Here is a 25,998-nt window from a genome sequence, read left to right as displayed (position 1 = left end):
GTTGAGACATAAACACTTCTTCCTTGAGAGTTCCGTGTAAAAAGGCATTGCTGACATCAAGTTGATGAATTGGCCATTGTTGAGTGACAGCAAGAGATAAGATAGTCCGGATAGTAGTATGTTTTACAACCGGGCTAAAAGTCTCTAGATAATCAATGCCTTCTTGTTGATGAAAACCTTTTGCAACTAACCGAGCTTTGTGTCGTTCAATGGAACCATCAGCTTTTTGTTTGACTTTAAAAATCCATTTGCACCCCACAATATTCTGAGAGGATTGAGGAACAAGAGTCCACGTCTTGTTTTGAATGAGGGCATTAAACTCATTTGCCATAGCAGAACGCCATTGGGGATCTTTGTTGGCAGCGGAAAAACATGTTGGTGGAGAGATGGAGATTGTGGCAAGATTTGCATTATGAAGAGCACGAGTTTTAGCACGTGTGATCATATGATGAGAAGAGCATTCCGGAGCATGAATGGCGGTGGAGAGCCCACGTGTATGAATGGGTGAGTTAGGTGAGTTGTCTAGTGAAGGTAGATTATTGGTGGTTGGTGATGGTGGGGGTTCATATGATGAGGAATTAGATGAGGTTGAGGGTTCATATGAAGAGGAATGAGATGATGATGGTGTTTCATTAATTGGTGAATTAGATAGGGTGATTTGGGGAGAAGTAGAAGTAGGTAATGGAGATGATGGGATGGTTGTTTGAGATGTGGGGATAGGTATATTTATGAATGATATTGGTGATGGTGGTTCAGATGGAGGATTGGTTTGGTTTGATAGAGTTGAAAAAGGGAATGTTTGCTCATCAAAAGTAACATGCCGTGAAATGTAGATACGGCCAGTAGGAATATGTAGACATCGATATCCTTTATGATCGGGACTGTAGCCAATAAACGTGCACCGAATGGATTTAAAGTCCATTTTGTGTTGATTGTATGGTCTCATTAGAGGATAACATGCACATCCGAAAACCTTCATAAATGTATAATCAGGTGTTCGTTTATACAAACATTCATATGGAGACTTATTCCTCAAGACGGGTGTAGGAAGTCGGTTGATGAGAAAAGCAGCAGTGAGACAAGCATCATCCCAATATTCATATGGCATGGATGATTGAGCTATTAATACTTGATATATCTCAGTTAGATGACGGATTTTCCGTTCAGCAACACCATTCTGTTCGCTTGTGTATGGACAAGAAAGACGATGTTGAATTCCATTGAGTTCAGTTAAGGATCCAAAATTACGGTATTCACCACCCCCGTCAGTTTGAAGTATTTTGATCTTCTTGTTGAACTGATTTTCTACCAAAGCTTTGAATTTCGTAAATGTAATTAAAACATCGGATTTCTTTTGGATGGGATAAACCCATGTGAAGCGGCTAAAGTCATCAACAAAATGAACAAAGTAGCGGCAACCTGAGTTTGAAAAAACCGGAGATGGACCCCATACATCAGAATAAATTAAATCAAGTGGAGCATTAGTTCGTGACGATGAGACATTGAAAGGCAATTTATGTGCTTTCCCTAACTGACAAGCTTCACAAAATGGAACATTTTTATTTCCAATTATTGGTAACATGAAACGTGAAATAAGAAATGATGTGGTTGAAGCTGATGGATGCCCCAAACGATGATGCCATGTTGTTGCTGATGATCGGGTGCCAATAAGAGCTTGTTTATTTGTAGGTGCCGGAGAAAGATAATATAGCCCGTCTTTAAGTTTGCCCCGAAGTACCTCTATCTTCGTATTGCGGTCCTTTACCGAACAATATGATGGATGAAATTCAAAGAAGACGTTATTATCGGCAGTAAAACGAGCAATGCTCAAAAGATTTTTCGATATGTGAGGTACATGCAAAATATTTCGTAAATGTAGTGGTTTTGGCACAGAATTAATCTTGGAGTTGCCAATATTAGAAATTGACAAAGACTCACCATTACCAACAATTATTTTTTCATTACCTTGATAAGGAGAATGAGTATGAAGGTTTTCCAGATCAGAAGTAATATGATCTGATGCACCCGAATCGGCGTACCAAGCGGGGTCGGAGATAACCGTTGTTGATGCCATCATTGCTGTATGAGGATTACTAGGCATAAAATTCTGATCAAATCGACGACGACAATTGGTGACTGAATGCCCAAAAATGTTACATAATTGACATTGTATATGAGCACGACAATTGTTGGAAGTGTGACCAGTTTTATCACATGTATTGCATTTTGGTCTATTATTTCCTGCGTTACGATTTTCAAAATTTTGACGATTCCCGGAAAAATTATTGTGTCCATTATAGGACTGTTTGCTAGGCCCATTATAACCATTGTTGGACCTATTATTTTTCAGCCCAATCATGCTTGACCTATCAACGCCAGACCCAAGAATGCTTTGTTCGTTAGATCCACCATGTCCATTAGAAGAGGAATATTGATGGTTTCTGAAAGAAGATGAAAAGCCTCGTGATTGCCCTTTCGAGTTCCATCCGCGACTGTTTTCTTTAATAACAACATTCGCTGATCTATTTGAGACGTTAGAATGAGAGAGTTCGAGACGTTGTTCTTGATTTAGAAGAAGCCCCGTGAGATCTTCAATGCTCACTGGTTCAACTCGTGTTGTTACAGCAACAACAAGGGAATCATATTCAGGGCCGAGGCCACTAAGAACGTAGGTAAGGAGATCCAAATCAGAGACTTTTTCGCCGATAGAGGCAAGTGAATCGGCAATAGATTTTACAGATTGCAGATAATCAGTCATACTTTTTGTTCCTTTCTTTTGAGTTTGAATAAGAAGTCGTAACTGAACTAACCGTGCCTTAGATTGAGTTGCAAACATTTTCTCCAAGGCCGTCCATAGTCGAAATGACGTTTCACAAGCATCACCAACAACTTGAGCCAATATAGGTTCGGTGAGGGTGGAGAGAAGCCAACTTATGATACGTTGATCTTGTTCTTCCCATGATTCGAAAGCAGGATTGACGATCATGACTGCTTCTGAAGTTTCTTCTGCCGGAGCAAGAGTTGGGCTCGGGGCAAGAAGAGTTCCGTTGACATAAGAAAAAAGACGATTCCCCTTTAAAACGGGAATAACTTGAGATCGCCAGAGTACGAAATTTTGTTGATTCAGTTTCACAGAAATAGGCTGGAGGAAAGAAGAAGCTAATAGAGGAATATTTTTACTCTCAGCCATTACTTAGGATCGAAAAAGAAATTAATCAGAAGCTCTGATACCAAGAAGAAAGATAGTAAGAAGATAAGATAGAGAGAAGATTAGAATTGATATTGTGTATATTATCGATAAACAATAGACATATATATATACATGAAATGGGAAAATGAAAAGTCTAAGACTATGAAAAGCTAAGAATATGAAAATCTAGAAATACGAAAAGTTTTTAAATAATAAATGAGGAATTAATTATTTGGTTTAATAAAAATATATATTACACTGTTTAGGTATTTTTTTTTTCTCTTTTCATTACTTGTATTTTAATTTTATAATCAACAATCTAACACATGTTAAATCGACTTAACACGACTTAGATCCACTAATCAAATTCCAAATGATCCGGAAATTTATAAGTGTGAAATCGATCCTACCGACGTACCCCAAATTTGTATGTTTTAAAACATCAACTTTATTTATACAATCACCTTTTATGTTTAAAAAGAAAGAAAACAGTCCCGTGTCATAATCAAAATATGTAATGATAGTTGAATGCATGATAATAATAATAATAATAATAATAATATTGTAAAAAAAAAAAGTGGTGACATTCGTGTGTAATCCACACTCCCTTACCATTTATTTATTTATATATAATATTATTATTTCCTTTACCAATTACTTAATGCTCTCCTCTTCACCATTCCATTTCTTTCTTTCTTTTCCCCTTTTAATTGTCTCGTTAGTTGGTTCTTTATAACATACATCGCCTTTGTCCTCTTCATAGATTAAAAGTGGAATTATTGGATTTTTTTTTTGTTTATTCTAAATATAGATCATTTTATAAGAAGATACAAAAGTTAAGTAAAAGTAACCAAAAAAAAAAAAATACAAATTACTAGCAACAACAAAAACAAAATTAGAGCAAGGAAGAGAAATTAAGTAATTAATTATTATTAGTACGAATGTTAAATTCACGTCTCATTCTCTTCTGAATTGTTGAGGAGTAACATGTATTTGAAGTATCTTATATAGTATCATTGAGATCGAGTAGATAATGTCTGAGTCTCTTAATAGTTGTTGAAATGTTTGAATTTAAGCGACAAATGATATGACTTGAATCGTTGGGTCAGTATACCTATTATCTTTTAGTAAACTATTTGACTTAATTAACGTTGTTTAAGTGATCGTATTCGACTGATGTAAATAATCCACGACGCTATATTATGACTATTTTTGATATTTGGTTGAAGAACTTTTCATTCTTCTTTCATGCTTGTTAATTTCTTGTTTTTCATATTTTTTGTTTTTATGATATATTTTTTTTTGTTGGGCTAAACTATTCTCAATTTTTATGATAAAAATATATTATTTGAAATTTACTTAGTTGAATTATTATATTATTTTTTTATATTTAAAATTTATAAAAAACTAAAAACAATTTAATTATAAATTGAATAATTTAATATTTAAAAAATATATGATGAGATTTTGATAAAATCCAAAATAACTCGTACTAAAGAAACTAACTCAACCCGACAAATGTAACCCAGTGGTAAGGTTCAACTTAAAAGATCAAAAGATCACGGGTTCAATTTCATCTAAAAGCGTTTTGAGATTAAGCGAGAACCATGATTATGAGGTGTTATGATAATTCTCTTTTAATTCCCAATAAGAAAAAGAAGAAGCGAACATGACAATACTTTTTAACATTTTATGTAGTATTCACAATGTACCTCCTAATCTAGCATTTAAAGGATATTAACTTGGCAAGGGCATTGTGGTTTTTTTTTTTATCGCTAGTGGAAACTGACTTTAGTCTTTTAACTGCAAAAATGATTATAGACTAATTGCATGACCCATGCTAATATTGTATACTGTAGGAACAAATTAGAAATTAGAGTTAAAGTGGACTTATAAGAATGAAGAAAATAAGAAAAAAAATATTGATGGTGACAATAACCAATAGCTAATAGCCGACAACTAGATTATTTTTAAAGAGTTGAGATATATACAGTTTTGGTAATTAATAACTATTTTTAGCCCAGAACAACCCCCACACAGTTCCGTCTCTACATATCAATTTGAAAAAAAAATAATTCTAAATTATATACAAGATTTTGTATATGATTTAAATTTAAAAACTACTTTTAACTAATTAAGTAATTGGAAATCCGAAAAGCACCTTATTTAATATTGTAATGAAAATATGTTTTTCAAAATTAGTTTGTATTATATTATTATATTCTTCCCTAAAATAGTCTAATATAATTCACCAAATAATATCTCCTCTTAGTGGTAACAAAATGTGTATATCCCCGACCTCTTTGAGGTCATGAGTTCGAGCCCGTTAGACAATAAGTTTCATTCACTCGCCTAATTTGTTGTAATTTGTTGATTATGTTTGAGGAGTTTCTCGATCACATATAGAATCCCCACTTGACTTTGTGTGACTATTAGATTATATTAGCTCTTATGTGCTATGAGGTTTGACTATTATATTATATTAGCTCTTATGTGCTATGAGGTTCTTGTTGTATCCATTTATGGTTAGGCCTCACCGGTCGATTTTGTTGTCCACTTCCCAATGATCGACATTATGACCCACAACCTTGCATTGAAACGAACCTCCACAACCATAGCCCTAGAACAAGATCGAGTTACGGTAGAGTTTGTTTCAACCATCTATGGTTAGGCATTATCTTAGGTGGATTTTGTTGTCCCCTTCCAAATGAATTAATGTGTTGCAATTTATTCCTCACATGTTCTTAATCTTACCCTATATTCGTGGGTACCTAATGGTCGGGGTCGGGTATTGGGAGGGAAGAAAGTACGTACATATACAAATACGGGGTCGGGATGGAGAGTGTGCGAAACATAAACTCAATACCCGACTATATTAATATTAATATATTTATTTATTTATCCTTAAGGATTAATACAACATTTTGCATCCTCATCATTATTTTCTTCATAATAATTACATAATTTATTTTGCGCTTATTCACACTTCATTCCTACCCACACTTCATTTTTATCCACACTTCACTGTTTCTCACTTCTTTTTTTTTATTATAAAACAACTTATTTTTCTTTATTCATTGCGAGAGAGCTAGAAATAGAGTTACTTATTGGGTTAGGGTAGGTAACTAAAATTCAAAATTGGGACAGCTATATAGAGAGACACTCTAGAGACAATCTTTGGTGTTTTATCTATTAGAAGGTTAATCCAAAGTTCAAGGTAGTGCTTCAATAGTTCTATTGGGTAGTGCATGATATTTATCAAAGTGTTGGAACAATATCAACTTGTTGGGATTAGCAATGAAAGCTCCAGCGATGGGTCAATTACTGCCGCTATTGATATTTATTGAAGATAATTTAGAACTTTAGACCATTACGACACTATTTTCCTTTGCTATTTTCATCCCTATATATATACTGTTGTTTCATTTATTTATATTTTGTCTAATAGCGACGTATAATTCAACCGTCGCTAATTTTATCACTAAGTTGATAAATATCGCAAAATACAATTAATATTCCCATAACATGAACAGTAATAAACCCAATGTATGCAACAATAGAAATTAATGACATGATAAATATAGAAAGTGATTGACTCCTAGATATAAAACAATAAAATACCTAATAGTTAAGCATATAATTAATTAAACATAATCATTGTGACATATGCCTATTTTGGCCTAACATCAGAGCCCTCTCATTTACGTACCAAATCTCCTCAGATTCAAACTATCCAACTCATGTGCTTCTCATCCTTTTTGGATCTCGACTAAGACAGAAAAAATATCAACAAATATATATATATATATATATATATATATATATATATATATGTATAATTAAGTTAGGTTACAAGGCGCACGTTACCTAAGCTAAACTAAAATTCTAACGAAATACTTAAAAAGAAAATTTTAAGAAAATTTATATATCAATTTAGGTCCAAACCCATTACTCAAATGAATTAATTATATTCAGTTTAGAAAGTGTTTTGAAATAGGCTAAATTTCATACATTGTATATGATATTACTAAATAGACAAAATCCCTCTATAGTTTAACAAAGAAAACACCTAAATAATGTTTATATCATGATTCCACGAACAATTTAAAAAAAAAAAAAAAAAAAAGATTCACAATTTTTGCTTTATATGAGGTTCATGATTGATGAACCCTGCAAGAGTAGGCGTCAATGGCATCGGCTTCATGAAGATGACACACTTTAAATGAATGACATGTTGGTACATGGCCTCCCCAAAATCATTGGAAGGATTAGATTTATCTCATATTTTAACCTTATCTATTTTATTGATAAATTTCTATTGTTATTTTCACTATTTAATATTTTCTTATTGGAAAATCTTAAAACCAATTACAAATTTCTTAATATGTGCTAATATAAAAATACTTCTTTTTGTTTTCAAGAAAACTTAGTTTAATATATAATTATTTTAACATTAAATTTAGCATTTATATATTTTTTGAGTTGAAAATTTATTTGTCAATTATATTAATAAACTTGATTTTTAAAGTATATATATAGTAGAAACTCTTTAAATTAATAATGTCGGGATCGAAGAAATTTATTAATTTATCAATTAATTATTAATAATTATTAATTTATCGATAAATTAATAACTATTCATTTAAAGTGTTTTTAACCTCGAGACTATGATCAATCAATGTGACTATGACTATCTTAATAAGATGTATATCGACAATCTAATGAACTACCCAGGTGTAAATGAAGAATGTTCGGAGGTTAGGAGTTTAGAAGATATTGTGGGTAATATTATTGAGAACAATGCGGAGGATGACGGCGAAGATGATACCGTGTCTTTGGAGCCTATTACGCAAAAGAAAGCACTTATGGTGTCGAACACTCTTGACAACATTATGATTGAATACAAAAATACAACACCTGAAGCTATTGGATGCAATAAGAAAAGTTATAGATGAGTTCCAAATATACTTGAAGTTTAAAGGAAATCAGACAATTATTGAATCATATTTAGTAGTGTAATATATATATATTCAGTTTTTACGAATTATTAATTTATGATTTTATTGGGATCTCTCGAAAAAATATTATTTTATTATTTTATCGAGTTTTTTAAAATTTTAAATTGGCCTAAATCGAGATCGGACAAATTTATTATTTTAGAGAGTTTATTAATTTATCGAATATTAATTTAAAGAGTTTATACTGTATATAAGTCTCGGATTCCATTCTCATTTTTCAATTAAAAATATTTCCACACGCTCATTAAGAAAATTAAAAATATTTTCACATGCTCATTACATTAGATGTATATTATCATAATTAATAAAGAACTATAAGATCTTAATTTAAAACACAAAAATCGTTTCAATTTTGTAAACGAAACATTAATAAATCTCATCAACTAAACGTCCATATTCAATAAAAAAAATTATTATCTTAACTCGTTGCGTGATTTATACCAATATTTTTAAACAAATCAATAAAAAAGGTTCATTCTACTCATATATATATATATTTTTTAAATGTAATGTATTGTTAAAATAGTTAAATTTTATGTTAAGTCATTCAAACAATACATAAAAAAAAATTTAGACTAAATATCATGTTCAAATATTAAGAGATCACTTTATTTTTATTTTTATTTTTTATTTTTACAAATTCACCCTCATTCACATATATGTTTATAGTTACTTTATCATATTTTAGTTAATTAATTGGCATAAAAACACTCAAGCCTTTAATCCGATTAAGGTTACTAATGGACTCGACCTCAGATAGTGAAGGATTGACAATCAATAGAAATGTTTGACGACATCTTTATAATTGGTCAAAATAACATAATTAGTATGGAACATTGCAAGGGTTTCACATAGTGTTTATAAATTTTCCACAAAGTATAATTTGTAAGTGGGGAAAAAAAGAACACGATTGAGTATACTTTGTTACAAGGTTTCGAAAAGAAAATGTGATCAAGTATAATTTATTACATTACTTAAAGAGAGAAAAAAAAATGTTGAGTTTGTTACATTAATTAATTAGTTAAGTGAAAAAACAAATATATAGTGGAAGAACTAAAATAATTTTTTTTTTTAATTTGGGTAGATGTGTATATTAAGTTATTGATAGAATTTTTTTCCAGACGTTACAACTCCATCTAATAGTATTTTAATGTGATACATATTTTATTTTTTCAAACAAATAATATTATTTATTATTGTAAAAAATTTGAAAAAAAAAGATATATATATGATATGGTCTTAGCTCAATATGATTTAAAAATAAAAAATCTTAAAAAATTGGCTCTATATTCATTATTGTCATTAATTTATTTATTATTTTCTTTCTCATTTTATATATTTATTTATAATTTATTAGTCACTTTATAATTACCATTACTTTAAGATATTTTGACCACTTTTTTTTTTTTACTTTGATGTATTTGACTGTTATTTTTAATGAATATATTATATTTTTTTAATATTTATATTTGAAATTTATAAAGAAAAATAACATGCAAAACCAGGAAAGAAACGTTTGTCTCATGCATGTGTCACGGATTAACCATGAAATTTGTATATATATATATATAAGCAAATTAAGCTTCTAATGAAAACTTAATGCATCTTTCTACTACCTAATACGAATAGGTTTAAAGCTCTTGAAAGTAAGTCCTCTTTTTGTTTTCTTCTTCTTCTTGATTTATATCAGTTATTTTAAGTTTTTTCGGTGATTTTCGTGGTAATGTAAATCAATTAAACATATATATTTTTTAAACAAAAAGACTATTTTTTTCCTTTCATTTGATCAATAACATCATGATTCCCACTATCTTTATATTTACTGGTTCTTCTCCACAATAACTTTAATTAATACCTAAATCCACCACTCACATAATTCATAATATTGGTTTTCATCCTTTAGAAAAAAAAAATAATGTCTCCACTAAAAACTGTTTTATGCTTTTCCCTGCCTATAAATAGTCTTTTAAAACTAAATGCGTGTGCTCACCACACTCTTATCTTCTTAACCATATCTAGCTAGCTATGGCTAATTCCAACCAAATAGCTTCTGATCCCAATTTCACGGTCCAAACTCTTGATATGGAGATGAACATGAATCTTGATCAAGAAGAGTCCACCTTTGACTACTCAAAACGGGCTCAATGGCTACGTGCAGCCGTCCTTGGAGCCAACGATGGTTTGGTCTCAACCGCATCCTTAATGATGGGTGTTGGTGCAGTCAAGCAAGATATTAAGGCCATGATCCTCACCGGTTTCGCCGGCCTAGTCGCGGGTGCTTGTAGTATGGCTATAGGAGAATTCGTCTCGGTTTACTCCCAACTCGACATCGAGTTGGCTCAGATTAAGCGAGACAAGACTAGAACCATCAATGATGGGATCGGTAAACAACAGCCCTTAGAGTTAGAAGCCAAAGAGACTGAGAAACTTCCTAACCCAATCCAAGCCGCAGCAGCCTCGGCTCTCGCGTTCTCTATCGGGGCGATGGTGCCACTTCTGGCGGCCGCGTTCATAAAACAGTATAGGGTTAGGGTGGCGGCTGTGGCGGCGGCGGTGACGGTGGCTCTCGTGTTTTTTGGTTGGGCTGGGTCGGCTCTAGGGAAAGCGCCATGGGCTCGAGCCACGGTTAGAGTTACTATCGGTGGGTGGGTGGCTATGGCCATAACCTTTGGGTTAACAAAACTTATTGGCTCAAGTGGGCTTTGATATGTAAAGAAAATAAAAAAAATATATTTAAAAAAAGGGTGAGGTATTGTAGCTTTATTGTTTGAATTAATGTCATGTTGCTTTTAATGTAGATGAGATGAATGGGCGAGGAAAGTCATCATGTAAGAAAAATAACAAATCTAATTAAGATTAATGTTAATTGTAATATATTATATATCACTTTTGTATTTTACTATTTTTGGTGATTTGTTTTTTTAAATTTATCTTACCGAATTTGAAATTACACACTTACTATACTAATAAAATCTATAAACAAATTGGCCAAATCAAATTGACAACAAATTTGATCGATTTATTGAATCACTAACATGCCTACTTATCAAATAAACTATATAACATTATTGTGGATTGTCATATATTTTTTTTTTAATTTTAAAAAAAACTATACTAATTATTTATTGGAGCACTAATTGTACTTATTATATCAAATAAATTATAAAACACTAATAATACATTTGAATGCACATTTGAACTAATGACCTACAATTGAAAATACTTTGTTTATATTACTTAACACCTATTTACTATAATTTTTAATAATTATCTTTTATTATTTAAATTATTATTTGGGAGCTCAAAATTTTAACTTATAATTATTTTAGTGCCGGGTATTTTATTAATTAAAAAAAGAAATATAAATTCCTTTCCGAAAATGGGAAAGGAGAGAAAGGTTGCAATAACAACTATTATTATTTATACCGACGCATAATTTCCGGCGCAAACTAAGCATTGTATAACATGGCGGCAAATAATTATAACCGTCACTATTTTCCATCAAACTTCTTTCTTGCCTAAATTAAGACCTTAAAACTTTACATAACAATGAATCTTGTGCAGGATCTCAGAATTTGAGGCCCAATTTAAATTTTTTAGAACACTTAAAATAATAAATATATATATTTTAAAAATTTTAATAATATAAAATGAAATAAAAATGATTAATATGTTATAATACAGAAATAAAAAATCAAATGGAGATAAAAAAAAAATATTTTTTATATTAAAAAAAGAAAGAAAAAAAATTAAGATTAATAATATAATATATAACTTAACCTCCTAATCTTGTGACAGTAGTAAGTAAAGCTCTGATTTTTGGGCTTACCTAGAGACTATATCTATTATATTACAAAAAATTAAACAAGTTTCACCATGGTCCACTTCAACATATTTTTTTTTGGATTTTGAAATCCTTTGGGCTGCTTTCAGGTGGGCCTACAATAGTCTATGGGCTGGATGGACTTACTCATGCCCTCTTTAACTCTAACAATGGAAACTAATAATTGAGAACAAGTAGAATCTTTAAGGATTAGCTTATAACAAGTAGTTAAAATCAATAATTTATGTAAAATTGTTAGTTTTTTTTTTATATAAAATCTTAAAAGTTTAATTTGAAAAAATATTAATTATTATTATTTATATATATAATTAATTATTTTATATCTAACCAAATTCAAATTTTTTTATATAAAAGTAATTAAAAATAATAATGAGTAAATAACACTATAAGAAAAATTATATTTATAAAATTAATTATATTAATTTATTTATTTGAATAAATAATAACTTTTTTTATTTATAAATATAAATATGTTTCTTAATGTAAAATATTATAAAATCGTAATTTAAAATTATTTATAAACTCGTAAATCGTGAAATTTTATTATCGTAAATTTAAAATCATAAAAATTATCTATTTAAGATTTTATTTATAATTAAACTAGTTAAGTTATCTGAAATCGTAAAGTTGTATTTTTAAGAGTTAACTCGAGATTTTATTACTGTTTTAACTATTTGTATGAAATCTTTTGTTAGAGATTTGAAAGATTGTGTGAATATATTTATCTGACATTGATTGAGTTTCTTTCAATGAAAATATAGTGGGACGAGAGATTTAGTAAGTAAAGATTGAATGGCTAAATTGAATGAAAGATTAAGAAGAGAATTAATTTTTTTTAAATATAATGAGATGAGAGTTTCTAAATTTGAAGTGATAAATTTTAACATTGGTTTTAGTGTACACCCTAATTATAATTAGGGCTGGCCTCAATCAACCCATGTTTGAGGACTTATGAAAAAAAAAAAAAATTATTATTATTTATTTATTTATTTTTTAATGTTATATTAAAATTAATAATTTTGTATTACATTTAATATAAGTATTTAGTTTGAATCTATGTAAGGTTTGATTGGGCTATTTAAAATGTTTTCGTGATCTTTTTAAACTATCTTGATTTTTTTTCAAACCTACAACTCTAAATCCTTGTAGCAATTAATATTACTCTTGATAACATAAAAATCAAATAATATCGTATTTAATTAGATGCCTAGAAAAAATAACCTATAAATTAATGAGAATAATTCAATATATATAAGTTATATTATCTATTCACCAATGCTGTAAATAATCATAAAATATAATTGGAGTTTAGTAGCTCTATGTAAATATAATTTATTTATTTTTTAGACAATTTTTTTTATTAATCTATATATAAATATATTTAAAAGACATCTCATTTAGTTAAAAGTTGAAAAAGGGATAATGTTTAGTAGCTAGATTAGATATATCTAATCATCTGTTTGATAAGTTTTAGATATTGATCTCATAATAACAATTTAATAATTTTTATTCAAAACAGAGGTAACAATCAAATTTTAAAATAAGAAAATTTTAAAATATTTTTTTTAACTAAATAAATGTAAAATAAACAATAACCAAAAAAGGTAATGTTTTTTAATTGAATAAATGCAATTAAATTGATTAACAAATATAAATAACAATTTAAAAGAAATTTTTATATTTATATTTGAAATAATTTTTTTATTATAAAAAGTTAATATTAAATAAGTTAAATGTTATAAATACTAGCAGAAATAAAATGTATACTTAAATATTTGAAATTTTGTATTTACAAACATTACTCGTTCAATAAATCCAATGTTAGGGCTAGGGTTGGGCCGATCAACCCCTCGGCAGCCCAATCCTAAAAAACAATCCTCAATGTCTATAAAGTATATAATCATAGTAAAAAATGAAATTCAATTTTTTAATGAAAGATTATTTGTGCTAATTCGAATTATATGTAGTTTATTATTATTATTATTATTATTATTATTATTATTATTATTATTATTATTATTTTTATAAAAGAAATTCTTAAGTACGTTTGTACTATTTAATTTACCAAACCAATTTATTTATTTTTTAAATGGTCACGAGTTCATATAATTTACCATTAGTTCATCCAAACCGTTTTTTTAATTGACCAAATTGAAACTCAAATTGACGCCAATTGTTTGGTGGTATATTTTGGTATAAAAACGATCAAACAACATTAATTTATGCATAACGACAACAACAAAAATAGTTACAAAGAAATGAAAAAAAAAAACTTAAAAGTCCGATACCTATAAATCTATCCAAGAAATGACAAAAATAACGAGCTGAAAAAGAACTGTCCACATAAAAGAAACATCGATCACATCCATAAGCATAAAAGACAAAAACATGAACCATACAAACACATTCACAATGAAGCAAAACCATACAAGACTATAAGTGTTTTAATTAAGAGAGGATGAGAGGTAATATATAACCTAACCTTCTAGCTTTGTCATGGACCATGGTTTTACCCTCTTATTTCACACATCCTTGCCAACCCTCCCAAGTGTAGCTATATACATAAATAAAAATTTTGAGGAAAATTATAATTTTTTAAAATGAAAAAATTCGTTTAAGTACAACGATAAAGCATTACATGAAAAAAATAAAAAATAATACTATATAAGTTAACGAGCTCGTAATTCTAGAGAAGAATAATTAACTCCCGACAGATTCTACTGACTTTTATAAACTAATCTTATAAAGCTTCATAATAATAATATTATGAATGATATGCATAAACGACTACGATTATTGAAAGTTCGATGATTTATCTCTAACCAGATAATCCACCAAAAAATAATTAGGCTAATAACCACATATGTAGGAATGCCATATCAGCCGCACCAATCTAAACTTTCCAACAACTACATAAAAACTCGGGCATCACTCAATGAATCTCACTCCACAAAAGACTTCAAATACTAGTCATTCATCGATAATGCAAAAATAAGTGAGTTGTCGATTCAACCTATCCGTGACACATATGACTAGCCACAATATGATATTTTTTCATGCACATATCATCCGTTAGAGTTCCACCATGAATTAAAATATTGGTCTATTAATTTTGAATAAAATCTTTGACTCTTAAAGTTGTTCTCAACGAAAAAAATTATAATTATTAATATATATATATATATATTATATATATATTTTAAAAGAGATCATTAATTTAATTATTGAAGATGGTGTGAAAGGTGGATATGGTCGAAAGCAACTGAATTAATTGCGTGAGAGATAGTGAACATTTATAAATCCAAAACCATAATTGGGTCATGTTTGGAATCTTACACATTTTAATCACAAACTATATAAATTAGGAAAATTTTCGTGCGATACACACAGATAAGGATAAAAATAAAATAAATTAAAAAAATTATAATAATATTTATTCAATGTTTAAAATTATTAAAATAAAAAATATAACACTCTCATTTCACATTTTATTCACTTCGATAAAACAATTTATTTTCTCACATATTTCATCACATATTTTTTCGAATGAATCTCTCAATTCGTGACTTTACACTTTCACTTTGTCAATCAAATATTTGATTCATATTTTTTAATAATTAGCATCCTGACCTCACACTTTGGTCAATTAAATATTTGATTCATATTTCTTTAACCACTTTCAAATGATACTCGTCTATTATTCATTGATAAACCACATCTCAATCACATTTGGTTAAAGGTTGTACTTGTTTTGTTAGGTTGCAAGTTCGAAACCTACAAATAACATTTTTAAATTTATTTTTAACCGTTTTAAGTTTATGAGCGGGTCAACCCACAATCCGACCAAAGTATCCATTTACTCTCACATAAATATCCAAATTAACCACAACTCTCGACCCGACAATCCGGACACTTTAAAAATTAAGCATCATTATATATATATATATATATATATATATATATATATATATATATATATATATATATATATATATATATATATATATAGATTAGTTAGTTAAAAATTTGAACTTTTATTGTTAAAATGTCTCGCGTTCATTAAATTTGGTGTTGAATCTTAAATATAAAGTGTTGTTAGCCTAGTTGGTTAAAGGGTTGTACTTGTTTTGTTAGGTTGCAAGTTCGAAACCTACAAATAACATTTTTAAATTTATTTTTAACCGTTTTAAGTTTATGAGCGGGTCAACCCACAATCCGACCCAAATATCCATTTACTCTCACATAAATATCCAAATTAACCACAACTCTCGACCCGGCAATCCGGACATTTTAAAAATTAAGCATCATTATATATATATATATATATATATATATATATAGATTAGTTAGTTAAATATTTGAACTTTTTTTTTTGTTAAAATGTCTTGCGTTTAATCAAATTTGGTGTTGAATTTTAAATATAAAGTGTTGTTAGCCTAGTTGGTTAAAATGTTGTATTTGTTTTGTTAGGTTGCAAGTTCGAAACCTACAAATAATATTTTTAAATTTATTTTTAACCGTTTTAAGTTCATGGGCGGGTCAACCCACAATCCGACCCAAGTATCCATTTACTCTCACATAAATATCCAAATTAACCACAGCTTTCGACCCGACAATCCAGACACTTTAAAAATTAAGCATCATTATATATATAGATAAGAAATTATGGGTTTACAGTTTTGGTTAGAGTGGTCTCAAAACCAAGTATCTATTTACTCTCACATAAATATTCAAATTAACCACAACTCTCGACCCAGCAATTCGGATACTTTAAAAGTTAAGCATATATATATATATATATATATATATATATATATATATATATATATATATATATATATATATATATATATATATATATATATATATATATATATATATATATATATATAAAAAAGAAATTATGGGTTTACAGTTTTGGTTAGAGTGGTCTCAAAACCAAATAATATGATCAATCATTAATTAAAATATCAAATAATTTTACTTTTTTTTATAGTATTTTAAATTTTAATAATATTTAATATATTTTAAAATAAATAAATACTTCTAGTTCCTGAACGATCTTTACTATTTTATCCAACTCATTCAACTATTTATAGATAATAATGTGTTTTATTTAATAAAATGAGAGTTGATTTGATTGACATTTTAACAAATTGTTGTTTTCAATTTTGCAGGCTAACAAACATAAAATCTGATTTAGTAACTTATTTTAGTATAACTTGACCGAAACCATTCACGAATTTACTTTGAAATACCTATAATATTTCATAGATATGGATTGAAACAAATTTTCTTTAAAATATATGGTTTGTGTTTTAGTATTTATAGTAATTGAATATTTAAAAACTATATTTTATTTTAAGAAATTCACCCACCCGTCCTCATCCTTTGGGATATATACTTATTCAGGGTGACCCTTCCTTTATTCCTAATTCATAAATTAGGTTGTAACCCTAATCTATTAGTTCCAATTAATTATTTTCCAGCTCCCTCATTATTAATCCCTTCCATGCCAAACTTTCAACATCAACCCAACAAATTACTTAATATTTTGTAGCCATAAATACTGAGAACTTTTAAAATCTTATAATTATATAATTTTAAGTCTAATTTTAATTAATTTCTTACAATTTTAAATTTAAATTAATTTAATTTTACGATTTTATAAATAGGTTCCATTGCATAGGATTTTACATTAAAAATAGAAAATTTATATTTATAAATTATATAAACAATCATTCGTTGAAATAAATTACTTTAATTGATTTTATAAATATAACTTTTTTTAACTTATCAATGTATAAAATACTTATTATATATATAAATAATAATATATAACTAATATTTTTTTTCATTATTTTAAATAAACTTTCGATTTTACGAGTTTTAAACTAAAAAACGATTTTAATAAACTCTCATTTCTTTAGAATTTTGCATCTAATTAATCCCCTTTTAAAATTTTTACATAAAAAAAAGTCAGCCCATGATTTAATTTAGTTGTTTTTCATACTATTGTGCCTCAAATAGTTTGTCTAAAGTTTGAGTTGGAGTTATATGGGTTTCCTGAAAAATATATTTTTTTTAATAATGTATTTGAATGAGATACAAATATTTTTTAAAATATTTTTTTAATTTAAATATATATATTTTTTAGATTAAAATTTTAAGCGGTTATTTGTTATTATTATTTTATATACTCATAACAAAATAACAAGGATATACTAACTTTTTTCTACGCCCAAATAATTTTATTAAATAATGTGTACATTTTGTTTGTCATACGTACTGACATGTACATTTTGTTAAATATTATCATTATTATCATTAAATTTAAATGCATATCTCAAAATATATTGTGTACATATATATTTTGACTAAAATGTTAGACCAAAATTAATTTTAAAAATATTTAATAAATGAAAAAAATATAATATATTAAACTAAAAAAGAAAAAAATTAATTAAGTTAATTAAATCAAGACAATAAAACTTCAAATACACAAATTAAAAGAAATAATTTGAAGATATTTAATTAACAAAATATACAAATTATGTTCATATTGGAAACCATTTTTTTTATTCAGGATAATGATATTCTCTTTTATTTTTATTTTAAACATATATTTTATTTTTTATTTAGTTGATACATAAATAATAATTTATTAAAAATATATTTTGATCAACAAAGTAAATAATGACGATTTTTTAAAAGATAATAATTAACTAATTACTTAATCAAGTTATTATTTTTTTAAGCATGTTTCATTATATCATCATCTATACATTCATCAATATATAACACGAAATTTCCCAAAATTGTAAAATGTTATATCGATGTGTTTATGTGTCATAATAAAAAAAATTCACCTAAATTCTCTAAAATACACTATAATTTTTTTTAGATATTTCAAAATTACATTAAAAAAGAGTGTATTAATGATAAAAAATTATATGACTAAATATATGAAGTTTGAATCAATAATTTTTTACCATCAAATTGAGGGGAGGGTTTTACAGTTCATCCGTAAATATTTTCAAATAATTTATTATTTTTTATACAGAACTTGGCGAGTTATCTCCCGTTTCTAAACAAAATAATTGTATTGTATATATGATATCCTTGTACAAATAAAAATGGTGTCCTTCAAAAACAATTAATTATACACTCATATATATATAGTCTTACATTAGAAGGAAATTTTTATAAACATGATTATCCATAAATTTCTTGATTTTCATATTGAGTAGCTTAAGGTAAGTCCATCTTTATAATGGGTGTTCGAAGAAATGAGAGATTGAATATCAACTTTGAGATATATATTAATATTGGTGAGAGAATTGACCAAAACAACTAATTTAATTTTAACTATTTAATGCTATTTTAGACTTGAATTTCTATAATTTTCTGGCCAGATTATAAGTGCCTATATAAGGATGTTCTCTATCCCCTCTGTATATACATCAAAATATATCCTCTGCAAGAGTATATTTATTATTATTTTTTTGAAAAATTTTGTTTTCCTTAATTAGATCCGATGAACATTATAAATGGGGAAGATAGAGGCGCGAGGAATTACAGTGTCACAGTCACTGAGCCGGATATCAACGACGATGATTCAAGAGACAAAAAAGCTTACATAGCCGGAATCTTAAATAAATATATCCAAATTTTAGATAAGCAAAGTCGGTATTTTATAGGTGCGTTATCTTATTGGGATTAATTTAGATGAAATAATGTTGGAATATTTCTTAACTGTGTATATATATTAACAAATATAAACATGTCATAATATTTCTTAAAAAAATGTTAGAAAAAACTTAGAAAACGAATATTTGCATAAAAATCCTGTCACGTTTTTCATCATTTTGAATTTGCCCTGACATCCCATCATGATCATAATTGAGGAGTTTTTTTAAAACCGTAGTTAAGTGCCAAGAGAAAAATCTGGAAAAGTCAGATAATTTTGATTTATCTCTGGCAGGTTATCCAGTCAATCTGGACTTTGATTATGGAGCTCTAGCACATCTTCAAGCTTTCTTCATAAACAACATTGGGGATCCATTCATTGAAGGCAATTATAGCATGCATTCACGAGAATTTGAAATTGCTGTTTTGGATTGGTTTGCCAATCTATGGGAAATTCAGAAGAATGACTATTGGGGATATGTTACAAATGGTGGCACTGAAGGAAATCTTCATGGCATTCTAATTGGGTAATTAATTAAGTTATAAAATATCTTCATGGAATAGATGATCTAGCTAGCTGCTTTCAATTAATCAAAGACCATGCAAATATGTTAATTATATAGGAGAGAAGTTCTTCAAGATGGGATATTTTACACGTCACGAGAATCGCATTATTCCATCTTCAAGGCAGCAAAAATGTACAAAATGAAGTGTGTCGAAATTGATACTTTATTCACGGGTGAAATGGATTACGAAGATTTCAAGGCCAAGTTACTTCGTAATAAGGATAAGCCGGCGATAATCAATGTCAACATAGGTGCGTGTTTATGTTTAAGAAGTCCACGATAATAATTGTATCTAAAATTGTTAATTTGTTATGCTATTGAAGGAACAACGATAAAAGGAGCAGTTGACAATGTTGATATTGTTATACAAATTTTAGAAGAATGTGGATTCTCACATGATAGATTCTATATTCACTGTGATGCAGCATTATTTGGAATTATGATGCCTTTTGTGGATCATGTAAGTTTGTGATAAATAATTTATTAATGACTTTTGATGGATAATTTATAGAAATTGAATTATGTTTGACTATATAGGCACTTAGAGTTACTTTCAAGAAGCAAATTGGAAGTGTAACAATTTCAGGGCACAAGTTTATAGGATGTCCAATACCTTGTGGGGTTTACATAACAAGAATGCGACACATTAACACTCTCTCAAAAAATATAGAGTATATAGGTTCTTCCGACACCACTATAATGGGAGGTAGAAGCGGTCATGCTCCAATCTTTTTGTGGTATGCCTTAAACATAAAGGGTTATAATAGATTTCGGAAAGAAGTTGAAAAATGTCTTACAAATGCTCGTTACTTGAAGGATCGGATTGTGGAAATAGGGATTAGTGCCATGCTTAACGAGTCGAGCAACACGGTTGTATTTGAGCGGCCTCTAGACAATGAGTTTGCCCATCGATGGCAACTCGCTTGTGAAAGAAGCATGGCGCATGTAATTGTGATGCCCAATATAACCGTTGAAAAGCTAGATGAATTCTTGGATGAATTGTCGAAGAAACACTCTCAATGGTACAAAAACGGGGAAGGAGTTCAACCTCCTTGTCTTGCAGCCGATATAGAAGAAACACTCTCAATGGTAAAAAAACGGGGAAGGAGTTCAACCTCCTTGTCTTGCAGCCGATATAGGGGGAGACAATTGCCTTTGTCCTATTCACAAATAATTATACTATTATACTTATGTCAATGCATCAAACTATCTTTATTAAATCAGTATGATAATAATTAATAACTTATAAACCCGTTGGATGCAGGAACACACAACTATTTGAACAGCATTATTTATTATGCACTTAATTTGTAATATTATATATATATATATATATATATATATATATATAAATATATATATATATAAATATATATATATATATAAACATATATATATATATATATATATATATATATATATAAACATATATATATATATATGTTTAGGATGATATTAAATAATCGGGAAGAATGCTAATTTTATTACTGAACTATAATGAAATATTCACGTATATCATTGAACTATTTTTGTTCGCTCATATCACTATAGTTGAGATTAATGTTCGTCTATATCATTTGTTAACAAAACATCCAAATCCGTTATCTTTTCTGTTAAAAGATGACACATTTGATTGACATGTCATTTTTTAAAAATTAATATATATTATATTTTTTTCATATTTCTAAATAATAAAACTCTTACATTTTAGATATATCGATTCATACATTTACCCAGATAGATTCACCTTTCTAAAACAGAACAAGAATCCAAAAATATAGGAAGAGAAAGGTGAACAAATTCTGAAGGGATAAGAAAGCATATAGGAAGAGAACAAAAACAATAATCCAGAAATAAGCCTTCAACAAAAAGAAGAAGATTTGTAAACTTCATTACCTGTCATCATTGTTCATTGTGAACTTTGTTTGAGACTAATTAAAGTAAGAAGAAAAAGTTGAGGTCTAAGGCTCGACTAAAGTCAAAGTTCGTTGTGGTAGGGTTCTGAAATCAAAATCTCATCTCTCATTGCCCTCAATTCTCTCGCTAACTCGTCAGTCTTCCTTCAGTTCCTTTATCTGAGAAATCGAATCCTTTGAAGAACAAGAATCGGAGAAGAAGAATGGTGGGCCTAGCTAGTTAATTAGGGCAGGAGAGGAAAATTATTAATGACTTTGTAAATATTTTATTATTTAAAATTTTAAATAAATAAAAATATATATAATATATATTAATTTAAAAAAGATGACATTTCAATATATTAATTAAAAAATATGACATGTCAATTTCACATGTCATCTCATTTAACAGAAATTTAACGGGGTTAGAGGTTTGGTGGAGTAGTGACATAGATGAATACTAATCTCAACTTCAGTGATATGAGCGAACAAAATTTAGTTCAATGATATATCTGAATATTCTATTATAGTTCAGTGATAAAATTAGCATTATTCTCTTAAATAATCTATTGTATTAAAACCATATAATAGTAACGTGATTATATATGTTGTCTACTTTCTCATTGTTTGATTATATAATTAGTAAGGTGATTATGATATAGCTTTTCTGATAAACATTTTTATTAACGTGTGAAAGATAATTGTTGAGTCTAGTTTGTTTTATATATTTTGAGAAGAAGTATAAATTATATATAAAGGCTTGTTTGGTTATGGGGTGTTTGAATAGACCTAGATTATTTACAAAATTTTAATATCTGAATTATGAGATTGGGCTATTTATTGGAGTAAATTGAGATTTCAGACTTTTTTTTTTTTCTTTCAAATTTCACAATTTTAGACTTTTTACAACGATTTCAAACGCCGTTAACTTATTATATAAGTGTCATTTATAAATAAAAAATTAATGTCATTAATTTAGTTACTGAATTTGAACTATTGAGAATTTTGACTACCGATTTTGTAAAAGTTCAATACCTAGCTAATCATCTTTTCAATGTAAGATAGGACTAGAGATGTCAATGAGGCGGTTCGGGGCGACGAATGTTTTTATCATCCCGTCCCGTTTTTACTTCGGAGATTTTTTTAATACCATCTCTTTGCCGTTCGATTTCGAAGAATTCTCGCTGGTTACCGTTTATACCATATTTAAAAAAAAAAATTATACAATAAAATTATATAAACAGATTTTTAAATATATTATATATTTTATTATAAAAAAATAAACTTACACTTTTATAAAATATAATAAATATATATATTTGTGATTTTATATATTTAATTATATTTTTAAATTATTTAAAATAAATAAGATAAGATTGGAAGACATAAATAATATATATCCTCGTTCCATTCCTAATCCGGTCAAATTGGGAAAAACACTCCAGACGGAGTAATTTGATTCGGTTACGCATAAGATTTCAGCTTGTCATCCATCCTTATATAGGAGCTATATATTTTTTTAAATAGGAGAAAAACAAATAAATAGAGTAATTTTATTATTGAATAAATTTATTAGATTACATTAGATTATCTTGTAATTTTCAAACTTAATTACTTATTCAAATATAGAAAAACAATAAAAAATAAATTAATGGGAATAAACATTTTTTTAATAATAAATAATTAATTGCTACCAAAAGATAATTATCAATAATCTTTAAATAATTAAAGTGATATTTAAGGGGTGTGTCTTTGACAATATTTCTCTGTCTCTCCTATTTGTACCTTGTTAATGGAGTCATCAGGGGTATCAGAAGAGAAGAACCAAATGTTGCCGGAAACCTGTCATCCGCTCTCCGACGTATCGCCGGGAAAGATCAGCAATGTCGGCGCCGGCAAACTTGTCCAGAGAAGGGAGGAAAACAGAGAGACTGTGCCTCGTAGACTACTTCTAGCAGTGACAGAGCCAGGAAGAGAAAAATAGGGAGAAAGAAGCTTCTATATCCATTGTGATGGAGCATTATTTGGGAGTATGATTCCTTTTGTTAAGCATGTAAGTTTGTGACAATTATATTATTAGTAATTTTGTAAATTTGGAATAATGTTTATGGTTGTGTTAAATTTTCTTAAATAGGTCCTTCAAGTTTCTTTCAAGAAGCTAATATGAAGTATTACTATTTTCAAATACTAGTTTGTGGGATATCAAACGCCTTGTGGAGTTTATATAACAAGGAAGTAATACATTGACTCTTTCGACAAATATCGAGTTTTAGGTTCTTCGGACCACTAGTGAAAAAGTGATCTTTACCGACAGATGATACCGACATATATATATACCGAAAAGGTTTTTAAACCTTTCGTTGATATGAATTTTTACCGAAAGATGTATATAAATCTTTTGATATTAACCTTATCTAATAAAAACGAAAATAATTTTAATTGTTGAAAGAGGTAACTACAAAAGATTTATATACATATTTCGGTATTGACCTCATCATAAAAACACGAAAATAATTCTAAGTGTTGGAAGATGCAACTACCGAAAGATTTATATACATCTTTCGGTACTAGCCTCATCCAAAAAACACAAAAATAATCTAAGTGTTGGAACAGGCAACTACCGAAAGATGTATATACATTTTTTCGGTATTGACTTCATCCTCAAAACACGAAAATAATTTTATGTGTTGGTAGAGGTGAACGTATTGGGTATTCCCCAAAACACATAAAATAATTATACGTGTTAGAAAAGGCCAAATACCGAAAGATTTATATACATCTTTCAGTATTGGCTATTCCACAAAAACACGAAAATAATTTTAATTGTTGGAAGAGGTTAATATCGAAAGATTATATCATTGCTTTCGACTTTGCATCTTCCCCAAAAATCTCTAGTTAAGATCATTACCGAAAGATATTTAACATATCTCTCAGTATTCCACATATAAACCGAGAGATTGACAAATCTTTTAGCATTGACCCTCTCTTCTAATTGGTTTTTCACTATCTTAGTTTGTCTAAACTTCTAAGCACATCAAGTGTGTGTCATTTTCTAAGTATATGGATTGTGTTTAATTTTTTAAGTGTATATGATTGTGTTTGATTATATATAATGAAGTATGTAATATGCATGTTTGTGTTTGATGATAATTAGGATCTGTGTAGTGTTTAATTATAAGATGTGTGGGGATTGTGTATAATTTTAAAGCTAGATGAATGTGTGCACATATTTGTAGGATATTAAATGTGTTAAATTAATGTTGTTCAAACTAAGAAAGTGAAAAAATAAAGTTAAGTCCAATACCAAGAGATATGTTAAATATCTTTCGGTATTTAAGGGGAATACCGAAAGATATACCCATATCTCTCGGTATTTCCCCTCATATCCCATATCTTTCGGTATTCCCCATAAATACCAAAAGATATTTAGCATATCTCTCGGTATTGAACTTCTTTGTTTGCTAAACTAAATATTGTTTACTTTCTAATTAGCTTGTCTAAACTTCTAAACTAATCAAGTATGTGTTATTTTGTAAGTATATGGTTTGTGATTAATTTTATAAGTGTATATGATTGTGTTTTATTATATATAAAAAGTGTATATGTATATTTGTGTTTGATGATAATTAAGATATGTGTAGAGTTTGATTATAAGGATGTGTTGAGATTGTGTAATGTTTTAATGATATGAAATGTGTTAAATTAATGTTGTTGAAGCAAATTAGAAAGTGATGCCAATACCGAGAGATATGTTAAATATCTTTCGGTATTTAAGGGGAATATCGAAAGATATACT

At 28.2% G+C, this 25,998-nt stretch overlaps 3 protein-coding genes across 3 annotated transcripts; all 3 read left to right on the top strand.

Moving 5' to 3' along the window:
* The first annotated feature begins 10,109 nt into the window (after positions 1-10,109).
* On the top strand, positions 10,110-11,005 carry LOC124910191 (vacuolar iron transporter homolog 2-like). Its single transcript, XM_047450803.1, has one exon. It carries the CDS (start codon positions 10,234-10,236, stop codon positions 10,912-10,914), a length of 681 nt encoding a protein of 226 aa, XP_047306759.1. The 5' UTR covers positions 10,110-10,233; the 3' UTR covers positions 10,915-11,005.
* Positions 11,006-19,589: 8,584 nt separating this feature from the next.
* LOC124909916 (serine decarboxylase-like) lies at positions 19,590-20,793 on the top strand. Its single transcript, XM_047450545.1, has 4 exons — positions 19,590-19,752; positions 20,037-20,268; positions 20,365-20,558; positions 20,631-20,793. Exons 1-4 carry the CDS (start codon positions 19,590-19,592, stop codon positions 20,777-20,779), a joined length of 738 nt encoding a protein of 245 aa, XP_047306501.1. The 3' UTR covers positions 20,780-20,793.
* Positions 20,794-20,850: 57 nt separating this feature from the next.
* LOC124909915 (serine decarboxylase 1-like) lies at positions 20,851-24,186 on the top strand. Its single transcript, XM_047450544.1, has 2 exons — positions 20,851-21,396; positions 24,001-24,186. Exons 1-2 carry the CDS (start codon positions 20,944-20,946, stop codon positions 24,184-24,186), a joined length of 639 nt encoding a protein of 212 aa, XP_047306500.1. The 5' UTR covers positions 20,851-20,943.
* Positions 24,187-25,998: the final 1,812 nt, after the last annotated feature.

The sequence above is a fragment of the Impatiens glandulifera genome, chromosome 7 (genome assembly GCF_907164915.1).
Source record: "Impatiens glandulifera chromosome 7, dImpGla2.1, whole genome shotgun sequence".
Lineage (NCBI taxonomy): Eukaryota > Viridiplantae > Streptophyta > Magnoliopsida > Ericales > Balsaminaceae > Impatiens > Impatiens glandulifera.
The sequence above is the reverse complement of the archived record's forward strand: the minus strand, read 5'-3'. Positions and strand labels throughout refer to the sequence as shown.

Bases quoted from the DNA above. Each gene is read 5' to 3' on its own strand.
- LOC124909915 (XM_047450544.1), top strand. From the start codon at position 20,944: ATGCGACACATTAACACTCTCTCAAAAAATATAGAGTATATAGGTTCT. The intron at 21,397-24,000 runs GTAAAAAAACGG...TTGTTAATGGAG, and splicing joins TAGAAGAAACACTCTCAATG to TCATCAGGGGTATCAGAAGA.
- LOC124910191 (XM_047450803.1), top strand. From the start codon at position 10,234: ATGGCTAATTCCAACCAAATAGCTTCTGATCCCAATTTCACGGTCCAA.
- LOC124909916 (XM_047450545.1), top strand. From the start codon at position 19,590: ATGAACATTATAAATGGGGAAGATAGAGGCGCGAGGAATTACAGTGTC. The intron at 19,753-20,036 runs GTGCGTTATCTT...TATCTCTGGCAG, and splicing joins GCAAAGTCGGTATTTTATAG to GTTATCCAGTCAATCTGGAC. The intron at 20,269-20,364 runs GTAATTAATTAA...TTAATTATATAG, and splicing joins CTTCATGGCATTCTAATTGG to GAGAGAAGTTCTTCAAGATG.